General features: G+C 35.6%; 1 protein-coding gene across 2 annotated transcripts in view; it reads right to left on the bottom strand.

Annotated features, from left to right (window-relative positions):
- Positions 1-2,928: 2,928 nt before the first annotated feature.
- Positions 2,929-19,750, bottom strand: part of kcp (kielin cysteine rich BMP regulator) — a 55,871-nt gene continuing 39,049 nt past the window's right edge. The window contains exons 34-54 of one of the 2 annotated variants that reach the window (XM_079447042.1): positions 19,435-19,547; positions 18,752-18,845; positions 16,911-17,060; positions 15,917-16,093; positions 15,450-15,532; positions 13,972-14,236; positions 13,737-13,819; positions 13,529-13,622; positions 12,249-12,422; positions 12,076-12,158; positions 11,887-12,007; positions 10,450-10,532; positions 10,273-10,372; positions 10,112-10,200; positions 8,664-8,936; positions 8,301-8,473; positions 7,299-7,410; positions 6,970-7,071; positions 6,413-6,577; positions 5,519-5,816; positions 2,929-4,637 (exon numbers count right to left, since the gene is read on the bottom strand). In XM_079447042.1, the coding sequence (XP_079303168.1) occupies positions 4,420-4,637; positions 5,519-5,816; positions 6,413-6,577; positions 6,970-7,071; positions 7,299-7,410; positions 8,301-8,473; positions 8,664-8,936; positions 10,112-10,200; positions 10,273-10,372; positions 10,450-10,532; positions 11,887-12,007; positions 12,076-12,158; positions 12,249-12,422; positions 13,529-13,622; positions 13,737-13,819; positions 13,972-14,236; positions 15,450-15,532; positions 15,917-16,093; positions 16,911-17,060; positions 18,752-18,845; positions 19,435-19,547 (3,050 nt within the window). In that variant the 3' untranslated portion in view covers positions 2,929-4,419. The remainder of the gene's footprint in view (positions 4,638-5,518; positions 5,817-6,412; positions 6,578-6,969; positions 7,072-7,298; positions 7,411-8,300; positions 8,474-8,663; positions 8,937-10,111; positions 10,201-10,272; positions 10,373-10,449; positions 10,533-11,886; positions 12,008-12,075; positions 12,159-12,248; positions 12,423-13,528; positions 13,623-13,736; positions 13,820-13,971; positions 14,237-15,449; positions 15,533-15,916; positions 16,094-16,910; positions 17,061-18,751; positions 18,846-19,434; positions 19,548-19,750) is intronic. The other variant, XM_079447041.1, reaches the window with a different exon arrangement.

Below are 19,750 nucleotides of genomic sequence, written 5' to 3'. Positions count from 1 at the left end.
AAAAGTCATAGTTAATAGCGAGAATTGGACCCTAATCTAAAGTGTGACCAGAATATCAATGTAGTTACTTGAAACTAAAGAATTAAAAGACCATTTCATGTCTATCCTTGTACCATTACCTTGTTGAGGTTGTAATAGGATTTAGAAAGTAATTAATAAGTAATTAAATACTTTTTGGAGAGAGTAATTTTGCACAGTAATCGAATTACACTGTTGTATAAGGTAATAAGGTCCCATTATTTAAGGTTAATTTTAACATTAGTTAATGCATTAACTAACATTAACAATGAGCAATACATTTATTCCAGTATTTATTCATCTTTGTTACTGTTAGTTAATAAAAGTACAACTATTCATTGTTAGTTCCACTGAATAATATTAAGATATACAATTTTGGTTTTAATAATGTTCTAGTAAATGTTAAAATTAACACGTTTAATAAAATGAATTACATGTTAAAGAGTGCATTTAACTAATATTAACAAATAAAATTTTGTGTTACCGTTATTTTAATGCATCATGCGTCATAAAGCATCTTATAATAGATTGTATGATCTCATGAATAATTGCAACCACAGTTATACAACATTATAACACTTATCTATTGTTACACCTTTAAAAAGTAGAATGCATTAAAACATTGATATACCAAATATATAATGGCAGACTCAAAAAATCAGCAATGGCACATACAGATGCACAATAGTACCTGTAGCACCGGAGGGCCCCGGGAAGCCCACACACCTGAAGCCAGTCTCGGTGTCTGAAAGCCAGCTCTACACACGCTCCTAGTTCAGACACACACTCTGTCTGATCCCACGCTGACATTGAGTCCCACCAAACAACACCTGTAATGATGTGTGAAGAGATACTGTTAAACTATTCTAGGAAAGGGACGTTTATGAAATCAGAATATTTGTTACCATACTCATCCTGCAACATCTCTCTGTACAGTCGCTCTCTGATGACCTCATATTTGTAATATAGGAGTTGGAGGATGTCGGTAGTGCTGGGACAGATCCTGCCCGGTCGCACGACGCCGGTGTTCCTCTGAGAAAGAGACGGTAGGACACTCCACACGCCGTCAAGAACGAGTCTGAACAGAAAGCAGGAGGAATATATGCTGATTTTATTCAATGGGATTGTGAACAGCTGAATGAAAGAGTGTGTGTTTAAAGAGACCTGGTGTAGAGTCTCTTGGCTTTGTTCTGAAGACACAAGATACTAAATTGCTCTGGATCCTGCTCCCAGAAAAAAAAAAAAAATCAATCACAAAAGTTGCACACATACATTTAGCAGACACCTTTCTGCAAAGTGAGTGAATGAGCTAAAATAGGGTGCAAAGCTGATGAACTGGAATCATACAAAAACTAAATAATACAAATGATATTATATGACTTGGTTTTCTACCTGTTGTCTGGAGCTGAAGTTGATTGTTGAGGATTGTGTGTCTTGTTTATGATCAATTCTACCAGCCTTCAACATCTGGAGATCCCAGTACAGCTACAGAAAATATAAGCCGTTCACATCCTTGAATTTGCAACAATCTAACTTCACAATTTATATAATCTAATTTCACAATTTGACATGATTTTGGAATTCAAGCACCCAAAAGACCCAAAACAATATCTGACAATTTGGAGGTTCACTGTATAAGTATGTTTTTTGTTAAGATTATTTCCTTCAATCCTAAAACACAGCACAATGAAATGCACAATTCAAAATGCAGGTAAAATACCTGTGAAAAATTCCTTCATATTAACACATTGCAACATTTTTTTTGACTTTTTAGAGGTTTATTTTCAGAATCAAGTTCTCGTTCAAGGGAAAAATCTAAATTAATAAATATAATATATAACGTATATTATCTTCATTTAGATGATTTAGTATAAATAAGAAAACAGAATAAAGCAGAGTACTGTAGAGAAATATTAACAGAATGAAATGAAATTGAAAAAAAGACCTCTTCTCTGTTCTCACGTTGTTTTTCCATCACGAGGAGAACATGCAGAACTCTTCTGGCTGAACATGACAAGCCTCCACTCTGACCTCTGACCTGAACACATCACACAAAACATTTCTCTTTCTGCTTCTTTTCTGTCTCTGTCTTCTCATTCATGAGATTCTGAGACTGCAGAACGTCTTGTTCACCTGTGCAATGGCCCTCTTTGTCTCGTCCAGGCTGGCGGTGATGAGGAAGACGCGCTTATAGAGGGACCAGATCATGTCCACGCCGACCTCATCATCCTCATGTATATCCATCGACTCACAGACCAAATGCAAACACTCCTCCATCCTAAAAATGACGAAGCACTTCATGTAAGCTCGATATCATCATCACAAATGCCTTGAAATGAAAAAAATATATATATACTGCAAACACAACCAACATGATGAGTTCTTGCTGTACTTCATAATCAAATTCAAATATAACACATAGTTTTACCTTATATAATTTAAACATGAAAGGAGAAAGTGTCTCACCTGTTCAGCGAGTTTATCTTCATGAATGATGCATGATTATAACAAAGCCACGTCTGTTGCTGAGGAAACCGCTCGAGTCAGCTTACAGAAGAGGACCGTCAGCCCAACACTGATCACACTCTTCCTCAGACACATCATGACACTCATTTAGTGACGATACTTAAACACTAAAAAAGCCTGGCTGAATCCAAGATAGATACTTATGATAAGACTTTACATTTTCTGGTTCAATTTGACCATTTAGGATTTATATTTAGTTTATTTTTTATTATTTTTTTTAAACAGCAACCAAATATTTTAAGACTATAAACAATACAATTATTTAAATTATATAACCACCAACTGTAAATTTAAATTAAATTTGAGATGCTTTTAAATTAAATGTTTTTAATGTGTGTTTATCTAGCAAAAAAACTTTTTTGTACCGTTTTTTTTTTTTTTTTTAATCCAGTGACTCACATGATGGCAAACAAATAATCCCCCAATAGTTCATATTCACATAGTTTAAAACAAATGTGAAAATGACTGGTAGAAAAAAAAAAAAAAGTATTGCCCTTTTTTTTTTTTTACTGTTTTTCACTAAAAGGGTAATGTGCATAAACCATTTTAGATGCTAAATAAGAACAAACACAGGCTGAATACCAGTGGATTTTGTGTAATAACATGACACACAGTAAATATGAGAATGCAGTGTTTATGACAATGTCATACACAAAAACTGACGGTTTACAGAATCTGAGATTGTCAATGCATCCGATCAATATAACAAACAATCCTGTGAAGGCACTGTTAGATTTAACTTTTATTGGGTTTCTATTTTTATTTAGATTCACTGTCAATGTTGCAAATGAAGTGTCTTTATAACATATTGATTATAAAACTGTATTTTAAGAGAGTAACAAAATATTTAAATCACAATACCAGTGCAAGAGCCAAAAAAAACCAGCCCTATCAAAAACAGTGCAGATAGAATTATGCAGATTTGCAGATCCATATTAACTCATATTAATTTGTTTCAAAATATCAAATGAAAAAGTCCAGAAAAGCAACTTATGGCATGCTAAAAAATAAAATAAAATCGTAATTCATCAAAAGAAAAAAATCAATCATCATTATTATTGAAAAAAGCTTTTTCATCTTTGTACTCTTGATCTGTGGTGAGGAAAAAAAAATAGGTAAACTTTGTCCATCTGGCTCAAAACATCCTCCTATCAGTGGAAGGACAAACAATGAACTCCATGAAACACAGGTTAACACAGTGTCCTGTAATCAGTCAGAAACACTTACACACAGTAGCCCCAATAAAACAATTCAACAAAACAACTATGCAGTAAACAGTAGAAGACTGTTGATGTGGTTTGAGATATAAAGTAAAACTTAAATGTGCTTTAAGTTCAAGCATTTTAAAGTCAACACAAAACTCTATTCGTAATTTGGGAAAGACTGTTTCCATCACAGGATAAAAATGACCTTTTCTCTTACAATTTTTTATCTTACAATCCATTTTCTTGCAAATCTGAGAAAAGTAGTCAGAATTGTGAGACATAACCTCAAAAACCTGACCTTTTTCTTGCAATTCCGATATTTTAATTTCACAATTCTAACCATTTTTTCTCAGAATACTGAGGTTACAAAAGAGTCTGAATTGTGAGATAAAAAAGCGCAATTACCCTTTTTATTTTTTTATCCCGTTGCGGAAACAAGTGTCCATAGTAATTTTATGTATTTCTTAGTGAAACAGTATATTTAAAAAATTGTAATGTTACAAAACAATATTTGAAATAACGTTCACTAATGAATCTTATAATGTAAGACCAGGAATATGAATTAAAAAGAAATAAAGCAAATCCTGATTTCATGTTGACTTAAAGAGCGTGTTGTGGTTCATCAGATCTCAGTTTTAGCTGGTTTGATGTTTGGTGGAGTTTGTGGGTCTCAGAGATTGCCGTGGATAATTTTGGGGCATTTCTCGGGGGCGATGCAGTGAGAGTTGTGTTCCACCAGGCCAGCGGGACACTGGCATCCCGGCACACAGGGTTTGAAGCAGTGAGCCTCGATCACGCCGAGAGGCACGTCTTTGTTAAAACACGTCTTAGGACACGGCGGCCCGCATTCATCAAACACATAGCCGCGGTCCAGCGGACAGCCCACGGCTATAAGGATGGAGGAGGGAAAGGATGGAGTTAAACTAATGCATAACAAATATGAAATGACTTTAATTTCCTCTTATGCATACATAAATACATGTATATGTCCTTATATGTTAATATATTGTGCTAATATATTAATACATAAAGAATTGTCGCTTTTTTGAATTATTGAAAAATGTGTGACAATCTACATCACCGGTCAAGTTTTAGAACAGTAATATTTTTCAAATGTTTTTGAAGTGGTCTCTTCTGTTCACCAAGGCTGCATTTATTTTATCCCAAATACAAAAACATAGTCATTTATAAAAGCTGAAGCATCATTACTCCAGTCTTCAGTATCTGATCCTTCAGAAATCATTCTAATATGCCGATTTGATGCTCAAGAAACATTTCTGATTATCATCAATGTTGAAAACAGTTGTGTGCAATTTCAGTTTCAAAAGAACAGCATTTACCTGAAATAGATATCTTTTGTAACATTTTTTATGTATCAATATATAGCCATACAGTACATGGCCTATGCATATATTGCAGTACACTGAAAAACATAAGCACCAACTTTCTGTATTATGTTTTCCAGTATATTGTTCTATTTCGAAAATGTCGGCTGTACAGAAGACAAATTTCATTATTCAGCTCAGTTTAGTTCAGTTTATTCAATAACAGCGTCAATGTTGCAATATTCCTCAACAATGAAAGAAATGTAATTCAGCTATAAAGCAGCTCTACAGAAAATAATAATTCAGCTCAAGTCAGTTCAGTGTTGATCCGGATCGGTTTAATGACACTGTCAACGCTGCAAAGTTCATCAATTATAAAGAATTTTTCTTTTTTCCCCATCATTTTAGTGTACATACTGTTCTGTATGTGTATTTGTCACTCACCGCAGAGTGTCGGCGACCTCCACTGCAGGATAACACCAGCCTCACGGCACTCAGAAGCGTAAGCCTCCAACACGTCACACAAACACTCGTCTGTATTGGAGCCGCAGGCACACAGATCATACACACACGAAGCATAGAACATCTCTGGTGGAACCAGCTTATGACAGCGCTCAAACACGGCCGACTTCAGCACTGTGCAGCGAGTGTTTGCAGTCTTACGGGCCGAGTATCCTGCTTCTTTACACGGGTTAATGCTTATCGCATCAGGACACTGAACACTTGGATTTCCACTGCCCACCTGCAAGGAGATCAAAGTACATATAGTTTAACATTCATGTGAAATACATGAAATACTAATTACCAGAGCCGATCCTCCCTATATGCAGAATACGCAAGCTGCGTAGGGCCCCCGAAACACCAGGGGGCCCCTTGCTCTCAAAGATGTTTTAATTTTAGTTTTGTTTTTGAGTTTGGCCAGCGGTAATTGAAAACAGGAATGATCATTTCTTTTAATTTCTTTTAAAATCAGTCAAATCACGTAACGTGAATATCGTGAAAAAACCGAGTTGAAAGCGTACAGAGCCGCGGAAGAGATACTGTTTCTCGAGCGCGAAACGAGACGGAGTGAAACACGGACAAATGCGTTTCATCCATTCTTTCATCCCAACCACCCCATCAACCCACCCCGGAAAGTTTTGCATGGGGCCCCCAGAAGTCTAGGTTCGGCACTGCTAATTACAACTACAAAATAATGCATCAGAGCCGATATGTTGAGCCTTGGTGTATAAATGGGAAAAACAGTTGTGAAATCCCAATCCCTTCCCGCATTCTCATTTCTACTTTTGCTGTCAGCTACAATCCCACATATCAATACGCATGTTTTAGTGTTTTAACCTTCCAGTTGTTTCCAAACACTGCTTCAGAGTTGGCAATCTGTCCATTGCGTAGTTTCATGTCGTCCTGAGGGTAGTTATTGAAGTTGCCGCATAAACCACACATGCGCTTCTTGTAGGTACCAGGAACGCTGACTTCCAGATGAGAACGGCCATTCCACAACACCTTGCATCACAAGCAGCAAATAAACACGTGCCATCATGAAATTCATATAAAAACATTACAAATAAATCAAAATTAATGTGGGTATCTAGATAATCTGATAAAGGAAGAATTAGATGATACATGTTTGAAATTAAATCTCAGACTTTGCTCTTAGACTTTGGTATCTAGGCAAATCTGAGCTTGAGACATCAGAGCTCTTCTGAAATTTCAAGATTACCAGGGGTCCTTCTCAGTAGAAAAATCTAAGAAATGAGAAACTTCTCCAGTCATCTCTGTTTGCTCTTTTCATGAATACATTGATATGCCAATAAGGCATAATAATAAAATCTTGTTTCTGATGTTTCTTTCCTATAGGAGACTGAACACAGAGTGAATTCATGCAGAGGCTGTACCTTCAGCCCAACATTAGTGTTCAGGAGGATGGTGTTGGTCTTGCGCTCCAGATAAACATATGGTTCTTTAAGAAACGGCAGAGAGACTTGCTGATAATCGACCTGAGGCATCGAAAAAAAGAAAAAAGATTTATCTATATGTCATGTGACCATTAACCAACGTAAATGTAATGTAAACACGTGCATGTGTTGTTAAAATTATTGAAACAGTAACATACTATTTTAGGCAAAAAAGGGAATAGTGAGCATTCAAATAAACTATAAAACACTAAATACCATACGCATGGTAAGCAATGAAAAGGTTTAAACAACAGCGTAGAACATATTACCTTGACAATCCAGTCCTGAAACAGCTGTACCACAACATCGCCAATAAACACAGTCACGTCTTTAGTCCAAGACACTCCCTTACGTCCCCGGTCCTCATTAGACACATGAACACTGGAACACAAACACAAGTGTCTGTTCAGACTATATCTACACATTTTAAATCTCTGCTAACACTTTTTAAAATTTTTAGGTGTCCTTGTTTCACATGTTACATGTACGTACTATTATAGTAACAATTAATCATGCATAATTACATGCAAGTAACCCTAAGACAAACCCTAATCCTAACCATGCACATGTCATTAATTAATATTACTCCGTAACTAAATGTATAATTACAATGTAACAATGACACCTTAAAATAAAGTGTAACCAAATCTCTTTATTTTGCTAACTTGCATTTTTGGGTGAATTATTCCTCTAATGTTAAACTACTGTTCAAACATTTTAAAAAACAGTAAAAACAGTACTATTGTGAAATAATATTCTGAGAAAAAAAGTCAGAATTGCACGTTTATATCTCAATTCTGAGAAAAGAAAAGTCAGAATTGTGAGATACAAAGTCGCAATTAACTTTTTCATTTTTAATTCAGTGGCGGAAACAGGCTTTCATATTTTTCTATATGAATATATTTTAAAATGTAACTTATTTCTGTGACACAAAGCTGAATTTTCAGCATCATTAATCCAGTGTTCAGTGTCACATTATCTTTCAGAAATCATTCTAATATGCTGATTTGCTGCTCTAGAAACACATCTTAATATAATTCAATGAAAACAGACATGCTGCTAAATATTTTTGTGGAAATTGTGATATTTTTCAGAACAAAAAGTAAAAAAAAACAGCACCTATTTTGTAACACAAATGTCTTTACTGTCACTTCAGATCAATTTAATGCATCCTTGCTGGAACAAAAGCATTCATTTCTTTTAAAAAAATCTTACTGACCCCAAACATTTAAATGGTAGTCTAGATATGATTAAGACAATATACTGAGCACCTGAAATCTCCACCCTCACAGTCCTGAGCCAGAACATATGTGCACTTCCCCTGGAAGTTCACCATCTTTCCATCAAACGTTCGGTAGTGAGGGTCTCCAAACACAATGCAGGTGGCGGGGTGAGGAATGCAGTGAGGACAACACATTCCCGGAACCAGAGCCGGCGTTTCATCCTTCAAACACAATGTACGATACATTCAGCTCAGTTACACTTGAGAGCCCCAAAATGTCCTCGCTATTCAAAAATATCCTCACTAATACAGTAAAACCTGTCAAACACCAACTTGGGAGTTTCAGTAGGTTTGCATATATGTGAAGTCCTCATTATTATATAGTATCCCCAAAGGTGTATTGTCATCCTACCGAGGCACATGTGAGCGTTGGGCATCTCCGGGTCTGGCAGTGCACACCTCCGTACACACAGGTGCATGACGTACACACATCCACCTCCCAGTGGTCATTGTGGTTGTACTGCTGACCGTCGTACACACACTGTGCATGAGCGTCTTTGGAGTAATATACAGTTATGATGCCTGTGCACTCAGGACAGCACTTCCCAGGGTTCTTCACTTTGATTGATCCATCCAGACAATCGAGAGGAGGACACTCCTGCAAATCACAGTCGATATGCCCTTGCTAAAACACACACACACACACACACACACACACACACATCTGGTCAGCTATCCTTGTAGGACTCTCCATAGGCGTAATGGCTTTTATACTGTACAAACTGTATTTTCTATCGCCCTACACCAAAAGCCACACACACACACACACACACACACACACACACATTACTATGTTCTTAATAATCTATTATGTTTTTTAAAGGGCTATTGGTGTGATTAAAAGCAGCAAAACAACAATTTACTAATAAAACTGGCATAAATAGTTTGATTTGAGATATTCCATCAAAAAATTTAAAACTGTCAAAATTTTAGTTTACCTTAATTTTTATGATGAACTTTTGTCATTTTTATTAGGTTTTGTAATTTTTTTTTAAGATTTCTATTTAGTTTTAGATAGATTTTTATTGCAATTTTAGTTATTTTAGTTTTTTAATGTATGCTTAATAATCCATAAAATCAATAAACATGAGTATAAATAATTTTGTGCAGTTGCAAGTCTGTTCGACTTCACAGTTTGGATTGTTTGATCGATGTGGCAGTTCTTTCACACTAAAAAGTATCAAAACAACCATTTCTAGATAAAACTGTCACGAATTAAACCGTTTGACTTGAAATGTTCCATCAAAAATTGAACATTAAACATTTTTTTTTTTAAGTTTTCACTTTTCTTGTTTCATTTTTGTCATTTTTATTACTTATTGTTTTCAGAGTTTGGTTCATTTGGTTGATGTAAGAGTTGTTTCATGTTAAAAAGTATCAAAACAACAATTACAGATATAATCAACTCAACTTGAACATTTTGATTTGAGATGTTTCATCAAAAATAACATGAAACAGTTAATTTATTTTGTTTCATTTTTTTAGCTTTAAATTATTTTTAACCCCCCCCCCTCCCCCTCCCCCCCTCCAAAAAAACCCCTTCTAATTGAGTGTTTTATTAGTTTATATATACACAGCTATAGTTAGTACTTTGAAATGCACATAATAATCCATAAAAAGTCAATTAATAGGACTCTAGAGCTTTTGGTCCATATGCAACGGAGTCTGATTTGTTTGTTTGATGTGAGAGTTTGCTTACATTAAAAAGCATCAAACTATTTCCAGAAAGCAAACTATGAGTTTTGTGTTTGTGTTTCTCCTGAAATGGTTTCCTGCCAGTTAAATGTTAGTTTTCCTCACATTGCAGGTACAGGTGACACACTCGTTCTCCTTTTCAGTCCATCTCTGGCCGTTTGGCACGCGGGTTTGGTCGGCCTCTAATACACACTCTGAGACACACACATATACTGATGAGCACACATGTACAGTGTTGTATTATTTCTGATAGAGAGACTCTTTACCGTCACAGACGGGGCAGCAGGAATCCGGAGGTGTGTGCTGATCGGCTGGAGGGCAGCTGAGAGGAGGACAGCCCCGATGGATACACGTCCATGTCAAATCCTACACAAATACATTTCTCATACATCACATCAATGCACATGGCTTTTTAAAACAGTAGTGTGTGTGTGTTTAGATACCTTGCACTGACAGGTAAAACACGGATCATCAGTGGCCAACACTTCATTACCGATCAGTGTAGCTGTGCAGTTACTCAGGGGCTCTGAAACACAAAGCACAAGAATAAAACAATCTGGATAAGCTCAACTATGATTTAAAATTAGGACAGCCATGTGTTGGGTTAATAATGCCGTCGGTTACTTATTTTGGTATAAAATATATTCATTGTTTTAGGTGGCTATATATTTATGCAATTTATGTGATTATTTAAGCGTCTTGCATTGCAGTTTTGCATTTACTTATACATTTCAGATAAATAACATTTTAAAAATCCAATGAATTAATCAAGTGATCTTAAAAAGAACTTACATAGATCTTTGTTTAGAAGACATGCCATATTTAATTTGACAAAGTATGGTTTGTTCAATATGTGTCACTGTTGGGAAGATGTGTCAAAGTTTAAAAATTAGATTCAATTAGAAATGAACATGAACAGGGCAGTGAATAAATTTGACTGAAATACATGAAAATGTTTTATCACTGAAATTGAAATAAAAATAAATACAAAAAATATTTATTCCTAATAATAGAAAGAAATTAAGAAAAAGGAAATATAACAATTAAACTGATCTGTGTTATTTTAGTATTATTTATATACTATTACAGTATTCATTAATACTTTAAAGTAGCTATTATTTTTGTATTTCCAGTTTTATTTTGAATTTTAGTTTTGACATATTTATTAATTTCTATTATGCTTTTTATATGTATATTTATTATGTTTAGTAATATTTCTATTTAGCTTTATTTTTATTTCGGTTTTAGTCTTATTTATTTTAGTACTTCAACAAACTTAAAAAGCAAAAATTTGTTAAATACGTATACATTTAATCTATTATTTATATTTTATTTAATTTTAAACAACGTAATCAGCGTTTAGGTTCAGTGGATACTCTCCAAAATGGCGGAAGACATTATGTTATAGTAACATTATGTTTCAAAAATATTCTCGTAGTTTTGTAAATTACGGTTGAACCACTGATGTCACATGGACTATTTTACCGATGTCCTTGCTACGTTTCTGGACCTGGGAACATTGCAGTTGCATTACTGTCCACGGAGGGTCAGAGATCTCTCAGATATATATATATATATATATATATATATATATATATATCAAAAATATCTTAATTTGTGTTCCGAAGATGAAAGATCTTACAGGTTTGGAATGACATGAGGGTGAGTAATTAATGACAGAATTTTCATTTTTGGGTGAACTAACCCTTTAATGTGTTATGAATAAACAATTTATAATGAATACGCTTTTGTTAATTTTTCATTTGTTTTTGCTACCAATTAATATAATATCTGAGAATAAGAGACTAAGGAGTGATACAAGAGGTGCAAAACTAGCACAGCAATGTAAAGCATCTGCTGACAGCAGTGTTCATACTAACGTGCACAGACAGGGCAGCAGGAGTCAGAGCTGCTGTGTAGGATGTTGTGTTTAGGACAGTCCACCAGACTCGGGCACTGCTTCCTGTAACAGCGTAAATGCTGTTCCCCATCTGGCATCACCTACAACACACACACCTGTAAGGTGAGAAAACCAACACATGCACACATCATGCAGTGATGAGCTGTACCTCACAGGTGCAGATCTGACAGGGGTCAACAGAGGGGTGGAAACTCTCTCCAGGGCTGTACACACGGCCTTCATACACACAGTCTGACAGAAGAAAAACATACATTTCAAACTCAAGACTTTCAAAGCAAAACTATGCATGCACAAAACGGTTTATAGGGATTGTAGTTGTACCTGCACACACTGGGCAGCATTCGCCCGGCACGCTGATTTGGTTTAGACAGGTGGACAGACAGTGGACCTCCGAGCAGGTGGTCACTCCATTCACACACATGCAGGACATGCAGGGACTGCTGGATGCAAACCAGGTACTGCCTTCAAGGTGCTCAACACCATCATAAATACAGCCTGAAAAACAGAGAGAGACAGAGAGAGATGGCTCACATTAGTAACACTTATTTTAGTCAAACTGTGATCTATACATAAAATTGCTAAGTTTATATAATATTTATACACACATAAATATTATGTATGTATATTATATGTATATATATATATATATATTTTTTTTTTTTCCAAAAAACATTTTTAATAAAAATACTCGTTCAAAAACAAAAATCCTCAAGGATTTGATGTCACACCCATGAGCACATAATATATGACTGCAAATAAAAATCATTTTCAGTAACTGAAAAAAAAAATATATATATATATATATATTACAGGACAGTTTTTAAACTTAAAAAACAAACATTTAAAATACTGCCTTTGCAAATAATTGAAGTTTAATCTGAAGTACTAAAATTACTCAAACTAAAAAAATAAAATAAAAGTAAATAAGATATTATATAATATTACAACATATTATTCTATAATAATATTATATAAAATAAATAGTAAAAATGACAATAGCACATAAAAAACTACAACTAAAATTAATATGACCACCGACAGTTTACCATATCATAAATGATCATGATGAAGGTCATAGGAGTCTAGTCTAGGGGTCACAGAAAGGGTATGGGTATGTAATTTATGTGATTATTTAAGCGTCTTGTATTGCAATTTTGCATTTATTGATACTTTTCAGATAAATAAAATGTAAAAAATCCAACAAATTAATCAAGTGATCTTAAAAAGGATTGCCATATTTAATTGGACAAAGTTATAAAAATAATATAAATATTTTTATTCAATATGTGTCACTGTTGTGAAGATGAGTCAAAGTTTGACATATTACTGTAGAAGAACATTTTGAAAATGAGATTCAATTAGAAAATTTGAAAAAGAACATGACCAGAGCAGCGAATAAATTTAACAAACATCAAACCTTGAAAAAATATATATTTTTAATCATTTGCATCATGATGAAGTCATAGGGGTCTAGTCTAGGGGTCACAGAAAGGGTGGGAAATTATCATGAAAAACTAAATTAATACAAAAAAAAAAAATCAAACAAGTAGATTTTAGAAAAAACTAAAATGCTATATGGCCTTTAATGGATGTGTCTGCACCTCTGCAGCGGGGACAACAGGAGCCGGGATCAGTGACCTGATGCATGCAGGTCAGTTTAGGACAGTCTGGACCCACACAGTTCACCTCACCGTCCTGAACACACACACACACACACACACACACATTAGTAAACAGTGAGCTTTCTATCAGTCAAATCTCAGCAGGATGGTGAAGATATGATGAAACGGCTGGTTTTGTGTGTCTTACCACACAGGTGCATTTCATGCAGGGCTCATTGGGGAGGGTCAAGCTCTGTCCTTCTAAATACTCCTGACCTTGCTGAAAACACGCTGTGAGGCCAAAGAGATCACACGTCAAAACCAGATCACATACAGACACAATCATCACAGGAACACAAACTCACATCTTTTCCAGAGCCTAGATGTCTTTTCTAAGTCTGCTGTTTGCTACAGACCTCACATGTGTAGACACACACACTGACCTCTGCACTGTGAGCAGCACTGTCCCGGCGGGATGATGGGGTTATGGCAGGAAACCGGGGGACAGGTGACCGGGCTGCACATAACCGAGCCGCTCTGACACACGCAGCGCTTGCAGGGGTCTAAGGGGGCGTAGAACGTCTGTGTGTTTCCGTACCTCTGCCCTTCAAACAGACAGCCGTCACACACCGGACAGCAGTCCCTCATGCTCACCGGATGAGTGCACGACTGAGGACATCGCTTCTTCTCACAATACACGCGGCCGTACTGAAAAACACATACACATTACGCTTGAAAATGTTGGTACTACGGTACAGTGGCAGTATCAGATGGCAAAACCATGATATTTTGATATACAGTATACATTAGAGCTGCCCTCAACTAAAGATTTTTCTGGTCGACTAGTAGTCGTTCATTTGAAGCATTAGTCGACTAAACGCACATTTATTAATAAACCATTGCCTACATTGCCTAATAAGCGCTCTAGCACACGCATAAAGCTTGCCACAGCGCACCGGTAGAAGTAATGATTATGAATGTGTCAGGGAGTTCCAGATCGGGATCGGAGACTCTCTCAGTGTCTGGGAGCTCCATAGGCTGGTGGTAAGTTATCCCAATCTGGAACAGTGTCTTGAGGACCTCATTTTCGAGGGCGCAGGTGAGGGCGAATGGCACGAATGCCCTCGCGTTGGTGAGCGGGTCATGGCTCAGGCGACGTAGCTTGTTCATCCATGTTCTTTGGTCCTGTATTCTGTAAAGGTTGTGGCTGTAGATAAGCGCACGACGCAGGAGATATCCAAACCAACAGTCTTTAATTCAAACTTAAACTCAAAAGTCAGGAGAACTAACAACCACAAACACATCAACTCAAGATAATACAGGACAAAGAAACAGGGGAAAGACAGGGCTATAAATACTAACCAAACGAGATACTAACGAGTAAATTAACAAGGAACAGGTGACTAACTGATAATGAGGACAGGAACAAAATAAGGGCAAACAGGAACTCAAACACGTGACAATGTGACCTGGTATTTTATTTTATATTTTGTTTTATGTTATTTTATATTTAATTTGATTTTATTTCTTATTTTTGACATTGGGGGAAAAATGCATGGTATTAAAATGCATTGTTGCTAAAAATCAAATCAAATAATAATAAATAATAAAATCAAAAATTAATCTGACATCATCCTTCACAGTGTACATGTGGTTTAAATAAGAGTCATGTTAAAAATACCACAGTTACTTCTCTGACTGTTACTAGTTATAGTAAAATCTGAGAAGTAACTAGGGCATTTTTTTGGGGAACTGTATTTATAATGGTAAATTTACACATATACAGTATATAAGTGGTCTTATCTGGTATGTGTAGGTAGAGCAGCGGTCGTTGGGTGGGTTGAATATATAGGGTGGGTGGGTTTTAATCTCAATAAAACGTAAATAAATAAATTATGATTCTGTATAAATGTGTACTCACAGAACATCTGCAATCCTCACATGGTGCGGTGGGTGACTGGAATGACTCACCATTGGCATAAACACTTGCCTCATACTGACAGCCTGGGCAATAAACAAACACACACATATGCAAACAATCTTATCAATGTGCAGGTCCCACTTTATATCATAGCCATGTCATTTGCAGGTGTTAGGAAGGAGGGGAGCATTCTCATTCTAAAGAGCTTTGATTGGACGAAAGTCTTTGTAGTACAGGAGAAGGAGTCAATACTTCTTAATTCTTATCAAAACAGAAATTCTGTAAAAAACAAAAGTGCACTTTGTCAATGAAGTACACTAGGAGAACACTAGCATACATATGGCATCTTAAAATGAATAAAACGACATATTTTTGCTTTACAAAATAATATTTTAAAACACACAATGTATATATTGCATTGACAAGGCTTTTGTAACTAGTAACGTGGACACAGTGTTATACGGTACCATCACACACTGGACAGCACTGGCCCGGCCGAGTGATGGAGTTACTACATCCTGGGTTTGGACATGGCCTCCTGTTGCAGGTCACCTGACCATTACTGCACACGCAACGACTGCAGCGATCAGCGAGGTCTGGAAACTCCTCACCGTTCTGATACTCCCGGCCATCATGCCTGCAGGCTAAAACACAGAATACAACTCAATATAATCATAACAAGCAATTAATTAAAGGGATAGTTCACCAAAACAGCTGACAGTAGCCATTGACTTCCATAGGATTTTCCCTTTACTTTGAAAGTCAATGGCTACAGTCAACTATTTGGTTTTCCAAAATCCTTCAAATAAAGAAACTCATGCAGGCTTTGAACAACTTGAGAATGAGTCATGATGACAAAATTGTCATTTTTGAGTGAACTATCCCTATAATATAAAAGACTCTTAATTAAAGCTATTAATAATACTCACTCCTAATACACCACACAAATTATCACCACAAATGGATGAATGAGTAATATAATAGCATTAATGGAAAGGCTATTTTTAAAAAGTAAGTAAACAGCTCACACACTTAGATATAAGATGTAACAAAAATGTCCTTAAAAAACAAAATATGGGGCAGATGTGCCCCTGATAAATTACTATTCTATTCGAGGCTTGATTATACATTTTGTTTTGTAAATATTAGTTGATGTAGATGGAATTTTTATTGTTAAGACGTAATGGATTGTAAAAGTGGTCAGAATATCTAATTTTAAAAGTGGTCAGAAAATATACCCCCCCATAAAGGTCAAACCTGAAAATAAATACAAAATAAGTCTAAATCTAAATCTAAATCTAAATGTAATGCTTTAGGCTTTCACCATTGCAGTTGTTTTGGCCTTGTTTACAAGATAACATACTAACCTATGTATGTAGACACAGAGACAACCCATTTGGGTTTAAAACAGTGCCTCTGTGTTTTTCTCCCTGTTTTTCATATTTCTTTTCTTTCTCTTACCTGGGGAATATGGTGGGAAGGGTGCGGGGGTCGGTTTGGGACAGTCATCAGTCCTACTACATCTCAACTCTCCACCAACACAAGAACATGTTTGGCCAGCGTCAGTCCACGTGGCTCCTTCTTCATACTGAACACCATTCCACGTACATACTACATACATGGACACAGAATGCAATGAATACATATACACTACTGCAGGGCCGTGCAGAGACCCTTGGAGGGGCAGGTGCTCAAAGTATAAAAGGGGCACATGGAACACGGCTTTTAATAGGGCTGTGCTTCTTGCTGATATGTGTATCGAAATGGATGCTTCTGTATTGATACAGCAGCAAATGCCATAACGCAGGTTTGAAAAAGAAGCACAGAACAGAAAAGACCATTTTAAGTTTAAATGTTAAAGACATTTTTTGCACCTCTTAATTATTCTGGAATGATATTATTATTGTTGTTGTTGTTATTGAGTTTACAGGGTATGGTGGTTTTGCTGTAGTATACACTATTGTTGTTGTTGTAGAAAAAAATATTCCTGTCTTATTTAAAATAGAATTCTATTCTAATCCTGTTCTGAATTTATAAATTTTTTGAATGATAATGATTATAAAAACAGGATTGATAAGTATATTCGGAGGACGAGAAAATCAGTATAAGCCTGGTTGACCAGTGTTGTGATAATTAAATAAATAAATACTGTAATAATTAAAAGTATGAATAGTTTTTAGTCAGATAACATAAAAAAGACAAGACACCTGGACGCACTTTAAACTTTTCCCAATTAAAAAGCAAGAATGAAAGGGAACAAGCACCTTTGTTTTTATTGCTGTGTGTAGAACTACGTTAGCTGCATTTTTAATATTTAATATTCATTTTTAATATAATGTAAATTCGTCCCCCGCACTTTATTCGAGCTCGAGCAGGTGTTTTCACATAGAGGTTTCTAGATTTAAATGAAAAGAGACATGACCTGAAACGTTTTTACTAATGAAACGTGAAGACAATAAACACATGATGCGAAAATATATGGTTTATGTGTGTTTTTCAAGTTATCTTCAGGTAATAAATAAATAAACTATATGAAAAATGCAGTGCTGATTGACATATCATTTAGTATAGAAACTATAAAATATATTTCCTGAATTATTCTGTGATAAAAATGGTAGCTTTTATAAATCAATCATAAAATTGTCATTAGGAAAACATTGAATAAAAATAGTGTAGACCCTTGCTGCAGCTAACCAGCTGTGCATGATCTCTTCATGCCGTTCTTGTAAAATAATAATAATTCAATAATATAAGTTTACAAGCACACCGCTCCACTGAGAACTCCACTTACTGGCAGCCGCGGACGTTATTGAAGGAATCCTAAAGGTGTCTGAACATGAGGGATCGTCCCGGATGAGTGCGTCAGGTGAAAGGTCATCATGTGGATAATTTAATTTATGGCTAAACTATTATTAATTAATTTGACTAATAGTTAGATTGGGCAGGCCTTCACAAAAGGGCGTTTAATTCCAAAAAAATAAAAAATGCCTTGACAAAAGGGCACTTTGGGCATAAAGGGGAAAAGGGGCAGGTGCTCAAGCAGTTGTGTTCCCCTTTGTTTTGTTTTCTTTTTACCTGACTATTTTCCTCCACACGATATGTTGTTTTTGCTTTGAAGTAAATTCCCCTATTGAACCAATCCCTTTGTGTTATGGCTGTGAACGTAACAGTATCTCTATTTGTAACGATGAGACTATCATCATTTTCACAGTCTTGAAGAGGAGGAAAATGACAAGAGGAAACTAACTGTTAGTGTGCACAACTAAGATCAAGTTATCTGAGGTTAGTGAGTGAAAATGTACCTGGACATCGGGGACAGCACTCTCCAGGAGGAGTGTATGCATTAGCACACCTCGGTGCCGGACATGATGCTACACCACATCTTGTCTGACCATCCTGCGCACACACACACACACACACACACACACACACATACATATTAATATATATAAACTAGCTGATAATTAAGACAGTACTTTGTAAAAAAAAGTTTGTAAAAATTACTTTTTAAAAAAAATTTTTAATCAGCATATTAGAATTATTTCTGAAGGATCATGTGACACTGAAGACTGGAGTAATGATGCTGAAAATTCAGCTTTGCATCAGAGGAATAAATTATACTTTAAAATATATTACAATAGAAAATTGTCATTTCAAATTGCGATAATATTTACTAAAATTACACTTTTTTTTTTTTTTACTGTATTGTTAATTCAATTATTCAAATGCAGCCTTGGAAGATACTTTGAAAACATTTAATTCATCATTAAAAGTCATTAAAAACATTTAAAATTCATAATCAGTTTCCAAACTTTTAACAAGAACTGTAATGAACAGCACATTTTCCCCAAAATATTCAACATTTAATAAACACTGAAACATCTAAATAGTTGCTTATACTTGCTCAAATAAAACCCTGAACCCCGTTGAAGTCTGGTATTAAACGTTCAAAAATGTCAAATCTAGGATTTCCAATTGCATGTACCTGACAGGTGCACGTCTTACAGGCATCCTCCGGGTCCGTGAACGTTTGGCCATTTTCATACATGCGCTGCTTGTACTGGCACTGCCCACAGGAGTCACCACGGCAGTCGCCACCTGTCATACAGTTATCAACATCTAAACAACTCACTGGATTGAACGGTGACTAGGTATGTTACAGTATCAAATTTTCATGGTGCGACAATTGCTGAAGCTTTTAACATGGTATACGGTATTATCATGATACTGAAAAAAGTGTTGTAATAATATACCAGGTTTAAAACGTTTTTTTTTCTTATAACAAAAAGTATGAAGTAAAC

Source organism: Barbus barbus (assembly GCF_936440315.1).
Source record: "Barbus barbus genome assembly, chromosome: 22".
Taxonomy (NCBI): Eukaryota; Metazoa; Chordata; class Actinopteri; order Cypriniformes; family Cyprinidae; genus Barbus; species Barbus barbus.
The sequence above is the reverse complement of the archived record's forward strand: the minus strand, read 5'-3'. Positions and strand labels throughout refer to the sequence as shown.